Source organism: Crinia signifera, chromosome 5 (genome assembly GCF_055691185.1).
Source record: "Crinia signifera chromosome 5, ASM5569118v1, whole genome shotgun sequence".
NCBI lineage: Eukaryota > Metazoa > Chordata > Amphibia > Anura > Myobatrachidae > Crinia > Crinia signifera.
In genome coordinates, this window is record NC_139221.1 from 291,490,429 (window position 1) to 291,508,798 (window position 18,370).

General features: G+C 45.4%; 1 protein-coding gene across 4 annotated transcripts in view; it reads left to right on the forward strand.

Moving 5' to 3' along the window:
* Positions 1-18,370, forward strand: part of ARHGAP21 (Rho GTPase activating protein 21) — a 155,989-nt gene that overhangs the window by 36,151 nt on the left and 101,468 nt on the right. For all 4 annotated transcript variants that reach the window (XM_083189263.1, XM_083189261.1, XM_083189264.1 and 1 more), the window contains exon 2: positions 11,985-12,164. In XM_083189263.1, coding sequence (XP_083045389.1) covers positions 11,985-12,164 — 180 coding nt within the window. The remainder of the gene's footprint in view (positions 1-11,984; positions 12,165-18,370) is intronic.

The following is an 18,370-nucleotide window of genomic DNA, read 5'->3' on the forward strand; positions in this document are numbered from 1 at the left end:
AACTTAGACAAAAGGTTGACGGAAGCAAAAGGCCATCATGGAAATGGTCGACATGACCCCCCCTTTTTTTTTTATGTGTTTGTGTGTCAGTTTGTAGATTTCATCACGTGGACTACAAATTAGTGTACTACTGTGCTAGCCATGCTTTGGGCAAGGTACCTCACTGTGCTCAGCACACTTTATAATAATATACCATCCTTGCAGATTTTAAATTAGACATTATTAAAAAAAATAATAATAATTGAACATGATGTTCCGTTTGTAGAACCGAAATCTCAAGTTCTCCCCTCACACTTTTATGGGGTCTGTTGTGTTCTTGTATTGAGTTGAATCTCCCTGTTTAAGTTTTTTAAATTAATATAAATACAAAAATATCTGACTAAAGTAGCCCATACACGCTCCGTTCTGTGCGTACCTTCTGTACTTTTAAAGTTCGCATCGCATGCATTGTGCATGCGATTCGATGTGAAGCTAGTACAAAAAGTATGTGCAGCACGTACTTTTTGTACTGTACGATGAGATGCTCGCTCCCGCATCTCCCGCTATTATAGTACAGAATGGACGGAGCACAGAACGGAGCGTGTATGGGCTCCTTTACTACTATGATGCTATCTTCAAACCCCTTATAGTCTTAATATATAGCTATGTGCGTGTATCTGCGTACACCCTAATATCCAAGTATATAGAGAGTCTACACTGCTTTGACTGAACATACAAAACGGGAGGGTTAAAATACATTGTATATATCCGCACACCGCATTAACGCAGGACACCACTGTGAGAGGAAAATACCCTAGGCTGTGCATCTTGGTATTTTGCTCCACCAGCACTAGGCAATTTATAATTTGAATGTGGGATTTATTTTTTTCATTGCCCCGTTGTGGCGATCTGAAAAGATAATTATATCAATGTATTTGGCTCTGTGGTGTTTGGTCGGGTACTTTCTGTCGTACTTTGACATGTTTACGTGTTAGTGTTACGGTCCCTTATTTCCAGAGAAGACTATGCCGCGCTCCTCTTCAGAAGGACATCACCGCAGTTAGAATCCAGCCATGTTTTCAAGGACGGGCTGCAGTAGGCAATGTTGAAAACATTTTTAAAGCCTTTCAGTTGATCTGCTGTCTAATCCCCCTCTGGCTGTTATGAAGGCTTCGCATGCCATGAGTTTACTCCTACACTTATTTAGCTCAGTCTGTAATCACATGATAGCTGTTCCCAACCATCTATAGGTAATGTTGGATAAGCTACAAATGGTTGGCATTGTGGAGCATCAGTAGGCAGAACCGTAAGCATGCCACAGCTGACTGACGATGATTACACGGTTGGCTTTTGTGATGCTTTATTTACCTATTTAATGTCCCCTAATGTTTCTCGTGGTTCTGTACTGTTCTAGAGTATGATTGTGGGCTGGATTTGTTTCAGTTCCTACTTCCTCTACCTACTGCAAAGCTATTGTAGGCCCAGCAGGAAGCGTTCAGTGCTCTATGGTAGGGTGCATTGACCCTGGTTGAGAGATGGATGCATGTTGTACACGGTCTAACAGGTTTTTTCTTTTTTTTTTCTGCTGCGCTTGGGTATAAGTTGCACTACCCGTTGCCACGCTGGTCACGGATCAGCACTCGCATTAGTGGGTGGTAACGGGAGAGCGGTGTGATACAAGTTGTGACCAGTGGTGGATTTTTCCTGTGAGACGCAGGACTGCAGCCCCATCACCGGTAAAATGTGCCTCAGCTTAGTATCAGTGAACCCAGATGCAGTCTGTAACTGCATTGGCTTCACTGTGACTTCTTATTTGTAGTGGCCATACATCTACAGATCGATTGTCAGATTGGGCTGGTTGGAACAAAAACCTGGTAATATCCGAATGACAGCTTTTGGCAGTTTTCCAGCAATTCAAAGCAAATGGTCAACGGTCATTTGCTCTAATCCATTACCAGGATTTTGTTCCAACCAGCCCAATCTGACAATAGATCTGTAGATGTATGGCCGGCTTTACTGTACCTGTCAGTCACAGACCTTTCCAATCTCCCCTAAATATGTGGTGTTTTTTTTTTTTTTTCTAAAGAACTCCCCCTTTTTTTAAGGGGGGGGGGGGGGGTTAAAATGTTTTAATATAAACTGTGATACACCATGTTTTACTGCTTTCTAACAACAATGTTATTACTCTTGGATTTATTTGACCTCTTTCAATAAAATCATTATTTACAGCTTATAATTCCTATTAATTTTAAGCAATAGTCCTACTTATTATAATTAATATAATAAGCTTTAAGTAGTCACAGTGTGTTTTTGAAATAAACCGAAAAAAAAAAAACCTTTTGGTTTAAACTAGCCAACCCTGATGTTGTATAACCTGGTGTGTAAGCCAGGGCCTTCCTACCATTTTGCTTGTCTGTAACTACTCAGTTATTTATAATTGTAAAGCACAATGGAACTTGCTGCCCTGTGTAAGAAACTGTTAATAAAAAAATATGATTTTATAGTGACTGCCTTTTTTGTGAAACAGGGCTCAGAGTAAAGGGAAATATGGTGCATTGACTTATAATTTATTTTAAATCAAGGATGTTTTATTCATTTTTAGATAAGTGAACATACAATGCAAATTATGGCAAACAAAGAAAAATAGACAGAATTATGGATTGGTGACAAAAAAATGTCAAAATAGCGTACGGGCACAGTGTCAGGAATAAAATGAAAATGTCTGGGTTTCAATGTGGGCTTAAAATAGCAGCAGAATTGTTACACATCTAAGCATAATAATGGTACATTTTAAACCGTTTGAGTTCCAAGTGCATTTGTCAAAATAAGTGTGAAAATTGCCAGTCAAACATGTTTACTTGTAATCATGACCTGTAATATTACTGTATATAGAATGAAATATAACTTTTTAATTTTTTTTACACAATTTTTATTTAGATTTATATAACAAATGTGAGCGATTCTGGCATTTTTAGAGGATTTTTTGAACATCTCTCACAGATTTTGCCACTTAAAGGGTTGATAAGCCTACACTTGTACCCCCCACCTTCCCCCTATACTAGCAGCCTGACAGGTGATACATCCACATTGTCATCAGCGGACAGGGCACGGTACAGTTTGTTTAACGTTATTATAGTCTTCTCATCTCCGGTGAACTACATTTTCCATAATTTCCAGATTCTCATTGTTGGAACTAGTGATCCCACTGACTGGGACCTGTACTCCTTGCTTGCTGCATGGGTGTTGCTGAGACCTGTGATTCCACATGACCTCGCTGTACGTGTTGCTGGAATATTCTGTGTTTGGAACACCTGATGTTAGAATACATACCAAATATGACTCACGTCCGTCTTTCCATGGGCAGCAGTATTATAACAGTGAGGTCTTTATTGATTGGGAAAGTCATAGCCTGTGGTTTAGTATCATATGAGCTGGATAAGACCCTGTCTGGTGCTACGTAATTCTTTCCCCCCTGGGGATTCCATAGCGCGGTGCAGCTGCAGCCCAGATTTAATCATGGGCTATTTATCTCTTTAACTGCTGGAAATAAAGAGAAATGAGAAAATCACCGTGATAAACGTTTGGTTTGGAAGGCAATAAATTTCAGCAACTAATAATGGGTCCATGCTTTTATCTGCAGCTTCTGTCTCTGCACACTCTCTGGGAGGTTAGTAGGGCAGTAACTAGCCCTTTATGGGCCTCGTGTCAAAAATATAGTAATAGCCCACAAGTACCACCCAGTGGTGAAAGCCTTGCATTCATATGTTGCATTAGATGGGCAGGTGCACCCCCTCTATCTCCCCCCACCTACACTCACACACAACTAGACCCCTGCACCTATAAAAAGACTGCACAGGTCATGGCAAAAACAGTATCTAAACATGGTTTTCGAGGTACCCTAACGCTGTTAAGGATATCCTGTGTTGATTTATGAATATACTTAAAATCTGTACTGGTAAGGCCTCCATACACTATGCCAATGTATCTCATTGAGGGCTAAATGTATCAAGCTTGTATGCCAAGGTATCTCATTGAGGGCTAGATTTATTAAGCTCGGTGAAGTGATAAAGTGTCTGGTTTTTATCACCGGCCAATCAGCTCCTACATGTCATTTTTCAAACCAAGCCTGTAACCTCACAGTTAGGAGCTGATTGGCCGGTGATAAAAACCAGACACTTTATCACTTCACTGAGCTTAATAAATCTGCCACTCAGGGCTAGATGTATCAAGCTTGAAAAAGTGATAAAATGGAGAGTGATAAACAGCCAGCCAATCAGCTCCTATCTGTCATGTTACAAGCTACGGTTGAAAAAAATGACATGTAGCAGCTGATTGGCTGGTTGTTTATCACACTCCATTTTTGAAGCTTGATAGGCCAGGATGTACCCCAAAAATGGTTTGTGCTGCACCCCTTTTTGTGTTGCTCATTGCATATGTCAGTACATATGCAATGAGCATTGGCGTAATGGGCGGCGGGATGTACCGCCGCTGCTTGGTACATCCCGCCCTCAGCATGATGGGTTAAAATCGAGTGACATAAGGCCACATCGTACTAGTGTACTTCAGAACAGTGTTCGGGAATCGCTGCTCTAGGCCATAACACTGTAGCAGGAGGGCATTAGGAAGTCTGTAGAGATGAATTCCTGCAGTGAACTTATGAGCACTCATGTGATATGAGCCATAAGCTCAGGCTGTGTGCTATGTGCTGGCAAATGCTGCATGTAAAAGCGCTGATTTCTGAAGGCTAAAGTAGCTTATGTCCTGCAAATTGCATTTCAGGCTCAGGATCAGCGCTTTGTAAATGATCCATCCTCAGCTGTCTCAGGTGGTGCTCTGCTATGGAGGCTGTGCTCACCAGAGACTGCAAATGTTCTTCCCACAGTGCTGGCAGGGAGACCGCAGCCTCCCCCCCCCCCACCCACCCGCAGCAAACACTGGCTTCTCTGCCTTGTTGCCATAGAGATTGAATGCAATGTGATCTGCCCATTAGGGAGCTGGTGTTTACGCTCTATTCAGAGGCCACGCAGCCTGCCAATACAGCTGAACTTAAAAAGGGGTTTTGTCACCTGCAGGTAAAAGCACAATTTTCTCATAAAAAAAAAGGCAAACAGACATAAAAAGAAAAATAAAAACTCAACAAAACCCCATATTGTCCATGTTTGTGTATAAGCACCAGCTCATTTTGCTTGTGTAGAAATCATGCTCTATAAATAACATATTACAGGCGTTGTAAATTGCCTGTATTAGGTGTTGCTATGGTGATGCTGTTTACCCACCTCCCCTTAGAAGATGGAGCTGAGATCACTAATAAAACCACACAAAGCCGCTGAAGGAGATGGTCTATTTAAAAAAACAACTTTGTTTTCCCCATAAATTCATACTGCTTTTACAAGCAGGGGCTATAGCAGGGATGGGGAACCTTCGGCTCTCCAGATGTTGTGGAACTACACATCCCAACATGCCTTGTTACAGTTTTGGGTACTTATGTAGTATCTGGACGTCCGATTTAGAAATCGCATCGCATGCGACCAAATCGTATGCGATGCCATGGTCCAGATTTTTCCATAGGATTCAATGTTAAAATGGTCTGAGTCCATTTTAACATAGAATTCAATGGGAAAAAGGGGTCCTTTTCCTTTCCCCACTATCCAAGTGGGCATGGAGTTGGATATAAACCTGTGGCGAGCGTAGCGAGCCACCGCACCCGAAGCGTGGCGAGGGGATGCGGAATACTTTTTAACGAATCCGCGTCCCCTCGCTGCGCTTCGGGCTTGGTGGCTCGCTACAGGTTTATATCCAACTCTATCCCCACTTGGATAGTGGGGAAATGAACAGGACCATTTTAACATTGAATCCTATTGAAAAAAAGTTAAGGCATACAATCAAAAAATCGGGCGTCCAGATACTACATAAGTACCCAGTTTTGCTATGTGCCCATGCTACAACTGTTGCAGGGCATGCTAGGATGTGTAGTTCCACAACAGCTGGAGGGCTGAAGGTTCCCCATCCCTGGGCTATAGCATGGTCAGTGCATTGTGGAAATACATACTGTATTAGTATGTCATCTAGGAGTAAAGGGGTGTACGCACGGTGCAATGTACGGTCTATTGAAATCTGCACAGTGCCGCGTACACAGATCTGTACTATATAGTCTTGCCTGCACAGTCTATTTTTCTATTTGATCTCTATGTCGAGCAGCAGGATCGAATCTAAATTGAATGCATTTGATTTAATTTTGGTTCGATTATATAAGCAAAATTGAATAGTAAAAATAGACCAAATGGAACCGTGTGTACGCCCTATAAGTTTACATTGATGCACAAGGATAGGTGTTCTCTATTGCATAAAGTCCACCAGAATGCAAAGGTTCTTGGTGGGCCGTATGATACGGTGACCCAGCAGTTTGGTCAGGGGTCAGGAGGATGAAAAGTGTGAAAAAAGTGAGAGAGATGTGTGTACTGTACAGTGGTGATGTGATTGGATAGGGGAGGTTTATGAAGGTCATGTGACTGATTCTAGAACTTTATAAGCTTACCTGAAGAGGTGAGTTTTCAGGGAACGCTCGAAGGATTGGAGTTTATTTATTATTAATTATTAGCAGTTTCTTATATTGCGCGCACAGATTTTGCAGCGCTTTACAGAGAATATTTGACTATTCACATCAGTCCCTGCCCCAGTGGAGCTTACAATCTATATTCCCTACCACATGTACATGCACACACAGACATTCTAGGGTTCATTTTTTGGGAGCCAATTAACCTACCAGTATATTTTTGGATTGTGGGAGGAAACCAGAGTGCCCGGAGGAAACCCATGCAAGTACGGGGAGAATATACAAACTCCGCACAGTTAGGGCCATGGTGGGTATTGAACCCATGACCTCAGTGCTTTGAGGCAGTAATGCTAACCATTACACCATCCATACTGCCCAATACATTAGACCTTATTTCCCCGGCAGCTCCCCGGGAGGGCGCTCACGCGATTTGGCAAGTTTTGCATGCGATTTATCACCCGCTACTCCCAGGGAGCTGCAAGAGTAGGGAGTTGAGCAGTGGAGCCAGGAGCTGGGACACGAGCTGCAGAAAAAAAAATACCCATACAAATGAATGGGAGGCCACTAATTGGATGATCTCAGGCAATCAGCAGCCTTTCATTCATTTGTATGGGGGTTATTTTCTCCCGGTCCAGGCTCCCCTGCCCGGCTCTCCATGAACACCGCTGTCCGGCTTCACTCGCCGCCTCTCTGCATTCCCTGCCTGCCCATCCGACCTCCCGCGCATAAAGTCAGACGGGATGTCAAAACATGAGATTTGGTCCTAATTATCCATTTGACACACAGCCTGCAACATGGCAGTTAGGAACTGAATGTTTAATAGACCTGTGATCCGTATTTTGCACTGTTGAATTGGCAATGCCTCATAGCTGCATGCAGCTTTCTATATTGTGTTGTACTGTGCTATGCCACCCCTCCTGCAGTCCCTTTTGCTGCGGAGTGAACTGAAGTGTAACCTTAAACCCCTTCTCCTGTCAGTGTCATTGGGGAATTCTCTCCACAAATATTCTCCATAGTCTGTGACCTAAATAAAAGGAAGGCTTCTGATCTGTGCTTGTCTGGTCATGAAGCTTGGGACATTTGTATGTAATTGAATACAGGAATGATTATAATGCTCAGTCCCCCTTTTAGTTATTATTCCCCTCCCGTGGGTATGGAGTCTCTGGCATTTTGCAATTAGATGGGGTCACACAGGACACAGGATCCGGTCTTTATAGAAAGTCGTGCATATTTTTTGGGTAAATTGTGTGGCTGAAATAACACAGCGCTTCATGAAACCACTAAGAAGATAATACTGTATAATACTGTATATAGTACCGGAATGAGCACTGCGCGGACATTAGTGTTGCAGTTCATACTAGTTAGTTAATATTTAATACGTAAAAGGCAACAAAACATAGTGGATGCTGCTGTTTGACGGATAGAACCAATTAGCAGGAAAATGCAGCCTATAACCTGTGAAATACTGGCCTCACAATGACCGGGATGCAGTAAAGGAAAAATGGGGTCAAAACATTTTTTATTCAGGGCTTTTACTGCATTTCCCAGCGCACTCATCGGGGTTTCCCTGCAGAGGGTATCACCATGAAAATCCCCTTCACAGCAAAACCCCCGACATGTGGGTGTTAGTGCATCAGGAAATGCAGTAAAAACCCTGAAATCTGGCATTTTTACAGCGGTTTCTCTTTAGTACATCCCACCCTGATGCACGTATTGCTAGGATTTATCAAGTCAGTGCCTTATTTCTCCGTGGTCTGTAGTGACATCACTGAATGTTGGTTCAAGCCACCTTTGCTGTGGGTAGGTGATAGGTACTGGAATGTCAGGCTAAAGGTGCATACACACTGGGCGTGTTGACCCAGCATGCATGCAGACTGATGATGGGGGGAAATAGCTGGGCTGAAAATCGCTCAGTGCATACACATCCCCCCCCCCCCCCCCAGGGTGGACAGCTTTCTATAGCCAGACACTATGGAAAGCCATCCACTGCATTAGTCATCTGCAGATGTGAGACGGTGGCCGCGATGATGCAGGAGCGCGCATCAGCGCTGACCCGTACACAAAACACATGGTGTACATCGCACCGTGTATGATCATTGTTGTGGACCAAAGCTGATCTATATACTACACGTCTACTTTGGTCAAACCTTAGTACAGCCCAGCTCACAGCAGTTCTCTGGCGTGTCAGGCTTACCACACACTGATAGAAGAAATGCATTGTAATTGCATTGTGCAGGATAAGCAGACACAGTTGCAGAACCAAGATAACATTGGACTAGAATGAATGCATTGACTGCTCAGTTTAGAATGTTTGTTCTGGAGGTCACATTTCAGATGACTGCATATCTTTTTTGTTAATAATATCAGCGGTGCTGCATGTAGGGGACATAATACCCCTTTCACACCAGAAAATGCAGGGACTTGCTCAGGAAAATGGTCCCTGGATCAAGCAAGGACCTTCACGGGTTGGCCCCATTCCACCATTCTCGTCCCTGCATTTTCTGGTGAGGGGGGGCAGCGGGGTCCGGGCGGCGCTTCCCACCCCTATGCCTGGCAAATAGCGCTACAGGAGCCCAGATCCCTGCGTCTTGCGGCAGTACACACTTAGTGCAGGGTAGCCAGCTTAGCTCTCTCCACACTACTGGACTGCTTCCACAAACTCCAATAAGGAGTGTAAACATCAATTTGGTCGCGTCAGTTATTTGTTTTTATTATTTTATTATTTATTTTTTATTTATTATTTTTATTTATTGTTATTTTTATCTTTCAATCTCATTGCTACTGTCATATTACCTACCTGCTTCTGCACTAGTACTCTATATTTTCTGCATATCTACGGTACCCACCCACCTCCCTTTCCCTAGCGCTTGTAAAACTTCACAATTCTTCTGCCTATTAATATCAAGCTGCTCTCACCCTCCTTAGCGCAATTCCTTTCAAAAGGAATTAATTCCTTTTTTTCTGCATTAGAAAAAAAAAACCTATATAAAATACTGCACTACGATTACGCCCATTAAACATTGTCATACTCTGCTATGACCATTATATATTCTGTCGTAATGACAATTACACATTAAGGCGCACACTGTAATGCCTCTTACACATTATCCCACACACCATAATGCCCATTGATGGCATTCACTGCAATACCCATTACACATGATGGCACACCGAAAGTTCTCAGAGGCATGTCAGCACGTGGGGGGCACCGTAGGGTGTATTTTGAGGTTTTAAAAACAGGCAGGGTGCGGCACCCTGCAAAAGAAGCTTAGAGGGAACACTAATAGTAACCAATCAGGTAACTCCTTTCAGGAGCAATAAGATTATTGTAAACTTCTATCTAGTTGGATGCAGTTTACATTTCACGTCTGCATTTTTAATTAATGGTGGAAACAAAAACATTTCTCATATCTAGAATACTACTAACTGGTCATCTTTTCTTGTTTTCCTAGTGCAGTTGCTGCAGTAGTTGCTTTTGATGCTCCCAAATCCGTTTTGTGTTATTTAAATATCAGAGGCGATGTTCTTCTTTGTGGTATGCTGCCATTGAGTGAGGACTGAATGATGTTTGTACAGCTCACTTCATTGTATGAAAGCAGTTGGGCAACGTAAAGTGTTCTCGCTCTGCGCACTTCACAGGCACACTTACAATAGTCAACAATATGGTGATAGTACAAAACAATAGGGATCTGGATTGTGTGATAGGTGTACTTGTCTTTTAATCCCATCTGGCTCCAGAAAACGAATGACCTTCTACTGTGTCGTGTATGAGATCTAGCATTGAAAATTAAGCATCATGCATTAAATCCAGTCCTAATACCATTTCATACCATTTCCACGTGTCGTTCTAAACCAGCGTCCTGCCAAAAATAAAATCTCATACCTGACATTGCATTAATGCACGTTCCACTTATTTTGTAATTGCAGTAACTGTGACTGAAAACGATTCAACCCCCGTTTCATTATAAATTAGTTCAAGGCTATTGCAACTGAAAATTAATTGGGAAAAGTAGAACAAGAGCTTTATCGAGGAGACTGTTAGGAAATTGGAGATATAGGGGGTTATTCTGGTTCACTCCTTGTGGCAAATTTCTTCTCAAATGGACAAAACCATGCGCACTGCAGGTGGGGTAGATGTTACTTGTGCAGAGAGTAATACCCCTTTTACACCAAAAATCCCAGATCTGACCCGGCATTTGGAAGAAGGATCCAAGCTGGGTGGGATCCAGGATTTATTCCATTTACACTGCGGTGCCCACCCGCAGTGTAGACTGAGGCAGGTGAGCACCAAGGTAAGCTGCCGGGCTACCCCCAGCCTCCATGCACCTCCCCAGCCGTCGTCCGGGAGGTGAATGGATACCGCACACAGGCATCCATTCACCTCCTCCGCTGCCGCCGCTGTTGTCTGCAGAGTATAGCAGACAGCAGCACAGGCTGTGTGTGCTCCCCCCCCCCATCCAACCTGCGGTCCGCAGGTTGTACGTCCCCCATTGATGTAAATGAGAGCCGGGTCTTCCGACCCGGCGTACCCATTTACACCGCCCTCTACCCAGGTCCTAGCCATGTTCTACTGACCTGGGTAGAAGTCCTGTGTAAAGGGACACGGCGTGACACATTTACACCGCCTTTGACCTGCAGAAAATTAGATTTGGGTGGGGTTTTACTTCAAAGTGAGATCTATATTGCAGTGTAAAAATAAAACGGTCAGTATTTTCCCTGCACAGAAACAAAATAACTCACCCAAATCTAATTCTCTCTGCACATTTTACATCTACCCCCTGCAGTGCGCATGGTTGTGTCCATCTAAGAAGGAATTTGCCAGACGGAGTGAACTAGAATAACCCCCATAGTTTGTGCGACTTTACATAAACATGGAGTGGAATCTAGGCTGTTACACAAGCGTGAAGCAATAATGACTGATTACATTTTGCCATCCCAGGCTGTTTATCGTTTCTCCGAAGTTACAGTGGTTTTTATTAACGTTACTCTGCTCCAGAACCCTATAAGATATGCAGCTTTGCTCAGCGTATGTACTTACTGTGGTAACCCAGTGCCATTTAATGACTTGTTCAACATAGAGATTGTTATCTCTGGTGACAGAATTTGCAGAATGTGGGCTTGTTTTCAAGGGGGAGGGATGTAGGGCATAAGGTCAAATCTGAGCCAGTGTAGCAGCTGCCGCCTGACCGTAGTACTATGTACATGGCTGATGATGGAACAAAGGGGGATCTCTGCTGTAGCGGTGCTGTCCACTTAGTCTCCTCCAAGTATTAAAGTGCAATAAATTACTCTCTCATTGCGTTTGTGCCGTCATTTTCTGGTGTTGGATTGTCATATCCCTAATCCCAATGGCAGCAATTTGCCTTCCAGTTATAAATATGGATCTCTCGTTATTATACTATAGAGGATGTTGTGTGTGTATATTTTTAACACGTCTTGTCCTCTGCTTTAGGTGTCCAAGAACAAAGATGGGCGAGAACAGAGTGGGATGGTATCGCCGACGGAGGAGGAAGTCTTCGCCTGGCCAGGGCCGAAGACCGTTATATTGAATAGGGCGTCCGAGGGGTTTGGCTTCACGTTAAGGCACTTCATTGTTTACCCACCAGAGTCAGCCGTTCAGACGTCTATAAAGGTAAGTTTGGTCTTTGTGTGACCTGTAGGTCAAGTAACTTAATATATGGCTATAGAAGAAGCAGTTGGTGGCTGGAATACGGAACAGCTCCCTGGTATAACGCTAGGACTCCCTTATGCTGCTTACATTGGTGCTGTGCTGATGGAAGTATAGTTGAGGCTCATACTATGAAATACAGATGACCGCACTCACTCATGTAGACTATGTAAGCAAGCCAGGCAGCAAATGTAGTCTGATGACTCTTAGGCAGCAGGATCACCCTTTGTGGGTCCATCCTGTCTCGTACACCAGGTCACTGGAATGTTGCCATGTTTGACTACATCTGCATGTGACCATGTTGGTTGCAGTGCCCTTTGCCCAAGTCTACCAACAAAAGAATTGCAGCTGGTACAAAATGCATTTGCCAGGCTATTATCTAACCAGCCCTGTCCCAGCTACATATACCACCCATTTTCTACTCCTTATTGGTTGACTGTAAGACGGCGGATAGTTTTCAAGGTTGGCTAACTGACTTTCAAAGCCTCACATGACCAAGGCCCAAGGTACCTTAAGTGAGCGTGGATTATTAGAGAGACTGTGTCTAGAATTAGATAGTCAATAGAGGCTGGCCATGGTTGGTCGACACATGAAAAAAATATTGACGTGCCCTCGGTCAATATTGGCAATAGGTCGACATGGTCAAAAGGTCAACACATGAAAAGGTCTGCATGAGCGTTATTTTTTAAATGTCGACATGGACCCTCAATTAGTGACACATACCCTCGTATGGCTCTTCACTTGCATGCTTCAGGCCTGTTGCTTCTTACCTTCCTCAATTGTAGTCCACGTGGATGGTAAAGGATGAAAAAAGTACCCCCCGAAGAAGGAAAATAGGAAAAAAATTGTGAAAAAACTCATGTAGACCATTTTCACCTACATGCAGCAGGGGCCACTGCAGTCATTACATGTGGGGGATAGAATAGGTGTACTGGATGTCATCCTTTTGCTTGAGTCAAGCTTTTGTCAATGTCGACCTAGTGCATGTGACCTTTTGGTGTCACTGTCTAGACCAGTGTTTTTCAACCACTGTGCCGTGGCACACTAGTATGCCTTGAGCTGTTCTCAAGTGTGCCTCCAGATCTAGAGATGCCCAAACTAGTTTACAGCCACCACCAGTTCAACTGTTATTTACTGGTCTCTTCTTTTAATTTAAAGGGCCAATGTATTTTATTTGTTACCTGTGGGGACCAGTGTGATTGTTTTTTATATGGGGGGCAATAGGTTTGGTTTATTCCTGTGGGGACCAATGTGTTTTGCCCTGTGGGGATCTCATGGTGTGCCTTGGCAATTTTAAAATCGTATTTAGTGTGCCGCAAGGTAAAAAGGTTGAAAATCACTGGTCTAGACCCTGAAGCATCATTCAGCTTTACACCTCCAACCTTGCCGCCCGCAGACTTCGAGAGGCCTCCTATATGTGTGTGAAGTCTTCTAGAAGCTCAAGGACTTCCCTGTCTCCTCCTGCATTGCACTAAGTGCTTAGTTATCCCACCTGATCTTGTTTTATACTGTAAATGCCTACAGTATTTGGAGAGCAGTGCTGTACAATCATTGTCAGTAATTCTGTCCACATTACTTCCCTCATGCCTGAGACCTTAACGCATTGGGCAGGTGCCTCTGTGCACAAAGGCCAAAGTGCTCACGTATGGTCTTCTGGTATCATAAAGCGTCATGCCAGATACTGAGCTCACTAAAGCTGCCCATACACTACCGCGACTTCTCCGAGGGGACAAGTTGCATACCATACACCGTATGTGGTCCTCTTACATGCAATGCGATCCCAGCAAGGGCTGTGGGATCCAATCAGTCTATATGATGCAGCGCTTGCGATATCCGGCTCCGAGTTATCCTGATGTGTTGAAATCTGATCAAAAGTGCTTAAATCGCACAAGTGTATGGGCACCTTTCAGGGCAGCCTAAAATGGCTAACTGCCAAATGCTCTGCCGACACAGTGATATATCAGCCCAATGGCTGTGTCCTCATAATCACATGGTCGCCTTTTATCAGCTATATCGGAAAGTATAGAACAGCGGTTCCCAGTCTTTTTTTTCTCTCCCGTACCCTTGATTGAGCTATTTGAGTACCCTCGCCTCTCAAGTAAAATATCCACAGAACGAGTGGAGTGTAAGTGTGAGCGATATGTGAGTCCTCATACATGCTCTTATATTAAAGATTAGCGAAGGAGTAGTATGGGGTCAGAAATCGGTTCCCTCTGTGTCAGGCATCTGGCTATGTACTATCTCCAGGGTCCTGCTGTAGGATTAATGCCCATCTTTCCTCCACCCGATGATCGGTGATGTCTGAGGGCAGCATGGGTAGCTTCCAGTGGATTGCTGGTCGGGCAAAAGCATGAGGAGACGCTGCTGACGCCACAGACTGAACCAGAAGTGAGACAGCGTGGTTCATCTCCATGGCAATGGGAGACTTCTTCCGCTATCGGGAGACTTCCTTCTTCCGCCATCACCAATATTATTTTCAAGTACCCCCAACTGGTCTGCAGAGTACCTCCAGGAGGTATGAGTCCACCAGGTTGGGAACTGCCGGTCTAGATCCTTTAATATTCTTAAGGCCCCCATACATTAGTCCGACTTGTCCTAAGGACAAGTCGGACCTGATTTCCCCCTGCAACTCCCCGGGAGGGGGACACACGATTAGGCACTGATGTGCCAAGTTTATGCAAATCATTTGCAACTCCCGGGGAGCAACAAGGTGGAGGGAACAGGGGGGCAAGGGACATCCAGGTGGCGGGTGGAGGACGCTGCGAGGTGGCTGGGGGGGCTGCTGCTAGTAGCCCAGAGGCAGCGGATGCTGCGGGGGACACAGGCGGCAGTAATGTAGAGGCAGGCAGGGGGAGCCGGGAGCTGTCAGCGCTGGAGAAAAAAAAAGCCCATACAATGAATTGGCGGCCTGTGATTGACTGAGCGCTCTCTCAGCCAATTGCTGACTGGCTGAGAGAGCGCTCAGCCAATCACAGTCTGCCCATTCATTGTATGGGCTTTTTTTTTTCTCCAGCGCTGACAGCTCCCGGCTCCCCCTGCCTGCCTCTACGTTACTGCTGCCTGTGTCCCCCCACAGCGTCCGCTGCCTCTGCGCTACTAGAAGCGGGACCGCGCATTGGGTCGGACCGGGTGTCTATATCTGCGATTTGGCCCGATTTCACTGCCCGATCCATCTGAATCGGGTGAAATCGGGACCAAATCGCATAGTGTATTAGCCTGCCACAACTTAGTCCTTTTGCCATGACACAGCGATTGCAGCAATTTTGTTATCTGAGCCAGTGATGACATTGAGTCACAGCAGGTGACTTGCTGTCTCTGCTTATTGTGTCTGCACTATATATTATTAATCATTTTACAGCTTCAAATGTCCCCTGCACAAATAAGGAATCTGGTAGACCTGGTGAATGGTTTTGCCCTTGCCACCTCTTGCTCCCTTGAGAACCTCTCCTCTTAGCTTGTGAGCAGCTGCAGGTGCTAAGTGCGTGTTCAGTTATTAACCCTCTTATGTCTTATGATTTTATATTTTTTGCCTAGCAAATACTCTGCTCTCTTACGCCCTCTGCTGAAACCCATCGAATGTGTGTTCCCTATTTTGTGACCATGGCAAAAGCAGTGTTCACTCTTTCATCTTGACTTCTGTTTGATAGACCTGCTCTAGAACATAGTAGCTGAAAGTACACACTACCCCTTTCAGATCGCACCTAATTACTGGGTTGCCAGTTTGACTAGGTAATAGTTGTGATCTGAAAGGGCTTGCCGGGTCCAGCAGACCGGCGGCAACCGGCATTATGAACTGGTAACCTGGTTTGTCTGGTCGGGAAACGGTCATCTGTCAGACCACACGTAGGTCGACAGTCATTAGGTCGACCCCGGAAGGTCGACTGGCCCAAAAGTCGACATGGTTCTAGGTCGACAGTCATTAGGTCGACATGAGTTTTTCACTGGTTTTTGAGCCGACATGTGCCGACAGGCGGTATTTCATGCCCTACTAGGGCGTGGTGGGAGAATAAAATGGTGTGCCGAGCGCACAGCAAGGCACCGTGTCCGAAGCATCGGGCACGGTTCAACTCCAACTGTGTCCATGTCTACTGTGTCGACATTCGGGTAAAAAAAACAGTGAAAAACTCATGTCGACCTAATGACTGTCGACCTAGAACCATGTCGACCCATCGACCTAGAACCATGTCGACCTAATGACTGTCGGCTTTAAGTCCTGTCGACCTTGACCCATGTTGACCTTTAACCCTGTCGACCTTGGGGCCAGTCGACCTTCCGTGGTCGACCTAATGACTGTAGACTTAAGTCTGGTCTGACAGCTGTACCGATTCCGTTTGTTCAACCGAGTCATTTCCCATTTACAGTGATGGAGGAGGCAGTGCTTGGAGCAGTGTCAGCCACCTCTCCATACACTACACGATCTGGGCCCGATTTCACCTGATTCTGGAGGATCGGATATTTTTTAGATGCATGTAACATGATTTGGAGACAGATTGAATGTGGGGAAGAAAGGACAGTTCAGAGTCGAGGATGACCCCTAAGCAACGAGCTTGTGGGGTAGGGTTGATTGTCGAGTTGTCAACACCGATGGAGATGTCAGGATGGAAACTGTTCTTAGTTGGCGGGAATATGAGTAATTCCGTTTTAGAAATATTAAGTTTGAGTTGGCGAGAAGACATCCAAGATGAGATGGCAGAGAGACATTCAGAGACTCCAAAACCACTGGTGACAACTCTGGGGTTGATAGATAGATTTGAGTATCATCCGCATATAAGTGATACTGAAATCCGAAAGAACTGATTAGTTTGCCAAGAGAGGAGGTATAGATTGAGAAGAGCAGAGGACCTAAGACTGAGCCTTGCGGAACTCCGACTGACAGAGGTAATGAAGAGGAAGTAGAGTCAGAGAAGCGAACACTGAAAGAGCGATCAGATAGGTAAGATGTGAACCATGAAAGGACTGTATCATTAAGACCTAGGGAGTGTAGTGTTTGTAAGAGAAGAGTGTGATCCACAGTGTCAAACGCAGCGCAGAGAGCTATAAGAATAAGTAGTGAGTAATGGCCTTTAGACTTAAGGCCCCTTAAGGACAAGTCGGCCTAATGTCGGCCCGACTTCCCCTGAGCTCCCCCGGCAGCTCCTGATATGATTTGGCACTTGATGTGCCATTTTTTACATGTGATAAATCGGATCCATTTATCACATGTAAATCCAGGGGAGCTGTGGGAGAGCAGGGTCTGGGGGGAGCTTGCGGGGGGGGGGGGGGGGGTGGTTGGGGGGGCGCGCATCAGGGTCCGTCTGGGGGAGCGGGGACCGGAGAGCAGGGTCCGGTCCGTGGGTGATGCAGAGGGGGTAGTCAGCGAGCGGCAGGAGAGGTGGCGGGGAGCGGGGTCCGGTCCAGCTGCAGGAGGGGCAGTGAGCTAGCGGGTGGACTGGAGACTAGGTAGCGGCAGGCGGGGAGCACGGAGCGCACAGTGCATAACAGAGTCTGGGTAGTGGCGAGCAGGAGAATAGGAAACATCCTATTCAAAAGACTGGGCGGCCGCTAATTGGCCGAGAGCTCAGCCAATCAGCGACCGCCCTGCCCACCCAGTCTTTTGAATAGGATGTTTCCTATTCTCCCGCTCGCCGCTACCCGGACTCTGTTATGCGCTGTGCGCTCCGTGCTCCCCGCCTGCCGCTACCTAGTCTCCAGTCCACCTGCTAGCTCACTACCCCTCCTGCAGCTGGACCGGACCCCGCTCCCCGCCACCTGACTACCCCATCTGCATCACACATGGACCGGACCCTGCTCTCCGGTCCTCACTCCCCCAGACCAGCTCAATTCCGGCTGCACATAAGATTTATCTTATGTGCAGACCGTCCGACATCCAGATCTGATCCGATGCGCACGGGACCGTGCATCGGATCAGATTGGATGTCATACCCTACGTGATTTAGGCAATTTCACCCGATTTATCACCCCGATCCTCCAGAATCGGGTGAAATCGGGCCAAAATTGCATAGTGTATGGGGGCGGGCCTTTAGCAGTTACTAGATTAATACTTTACAATCTATAACGGACTACAATTTTTAATAGTAAGCTTGTGAAAAGCATGGCGAACAAAGCAGTAAACTTATTGGGGTCATGTGTGGTTTAACGTACTATATTTTACCCAAAAATTAGACCTTTTC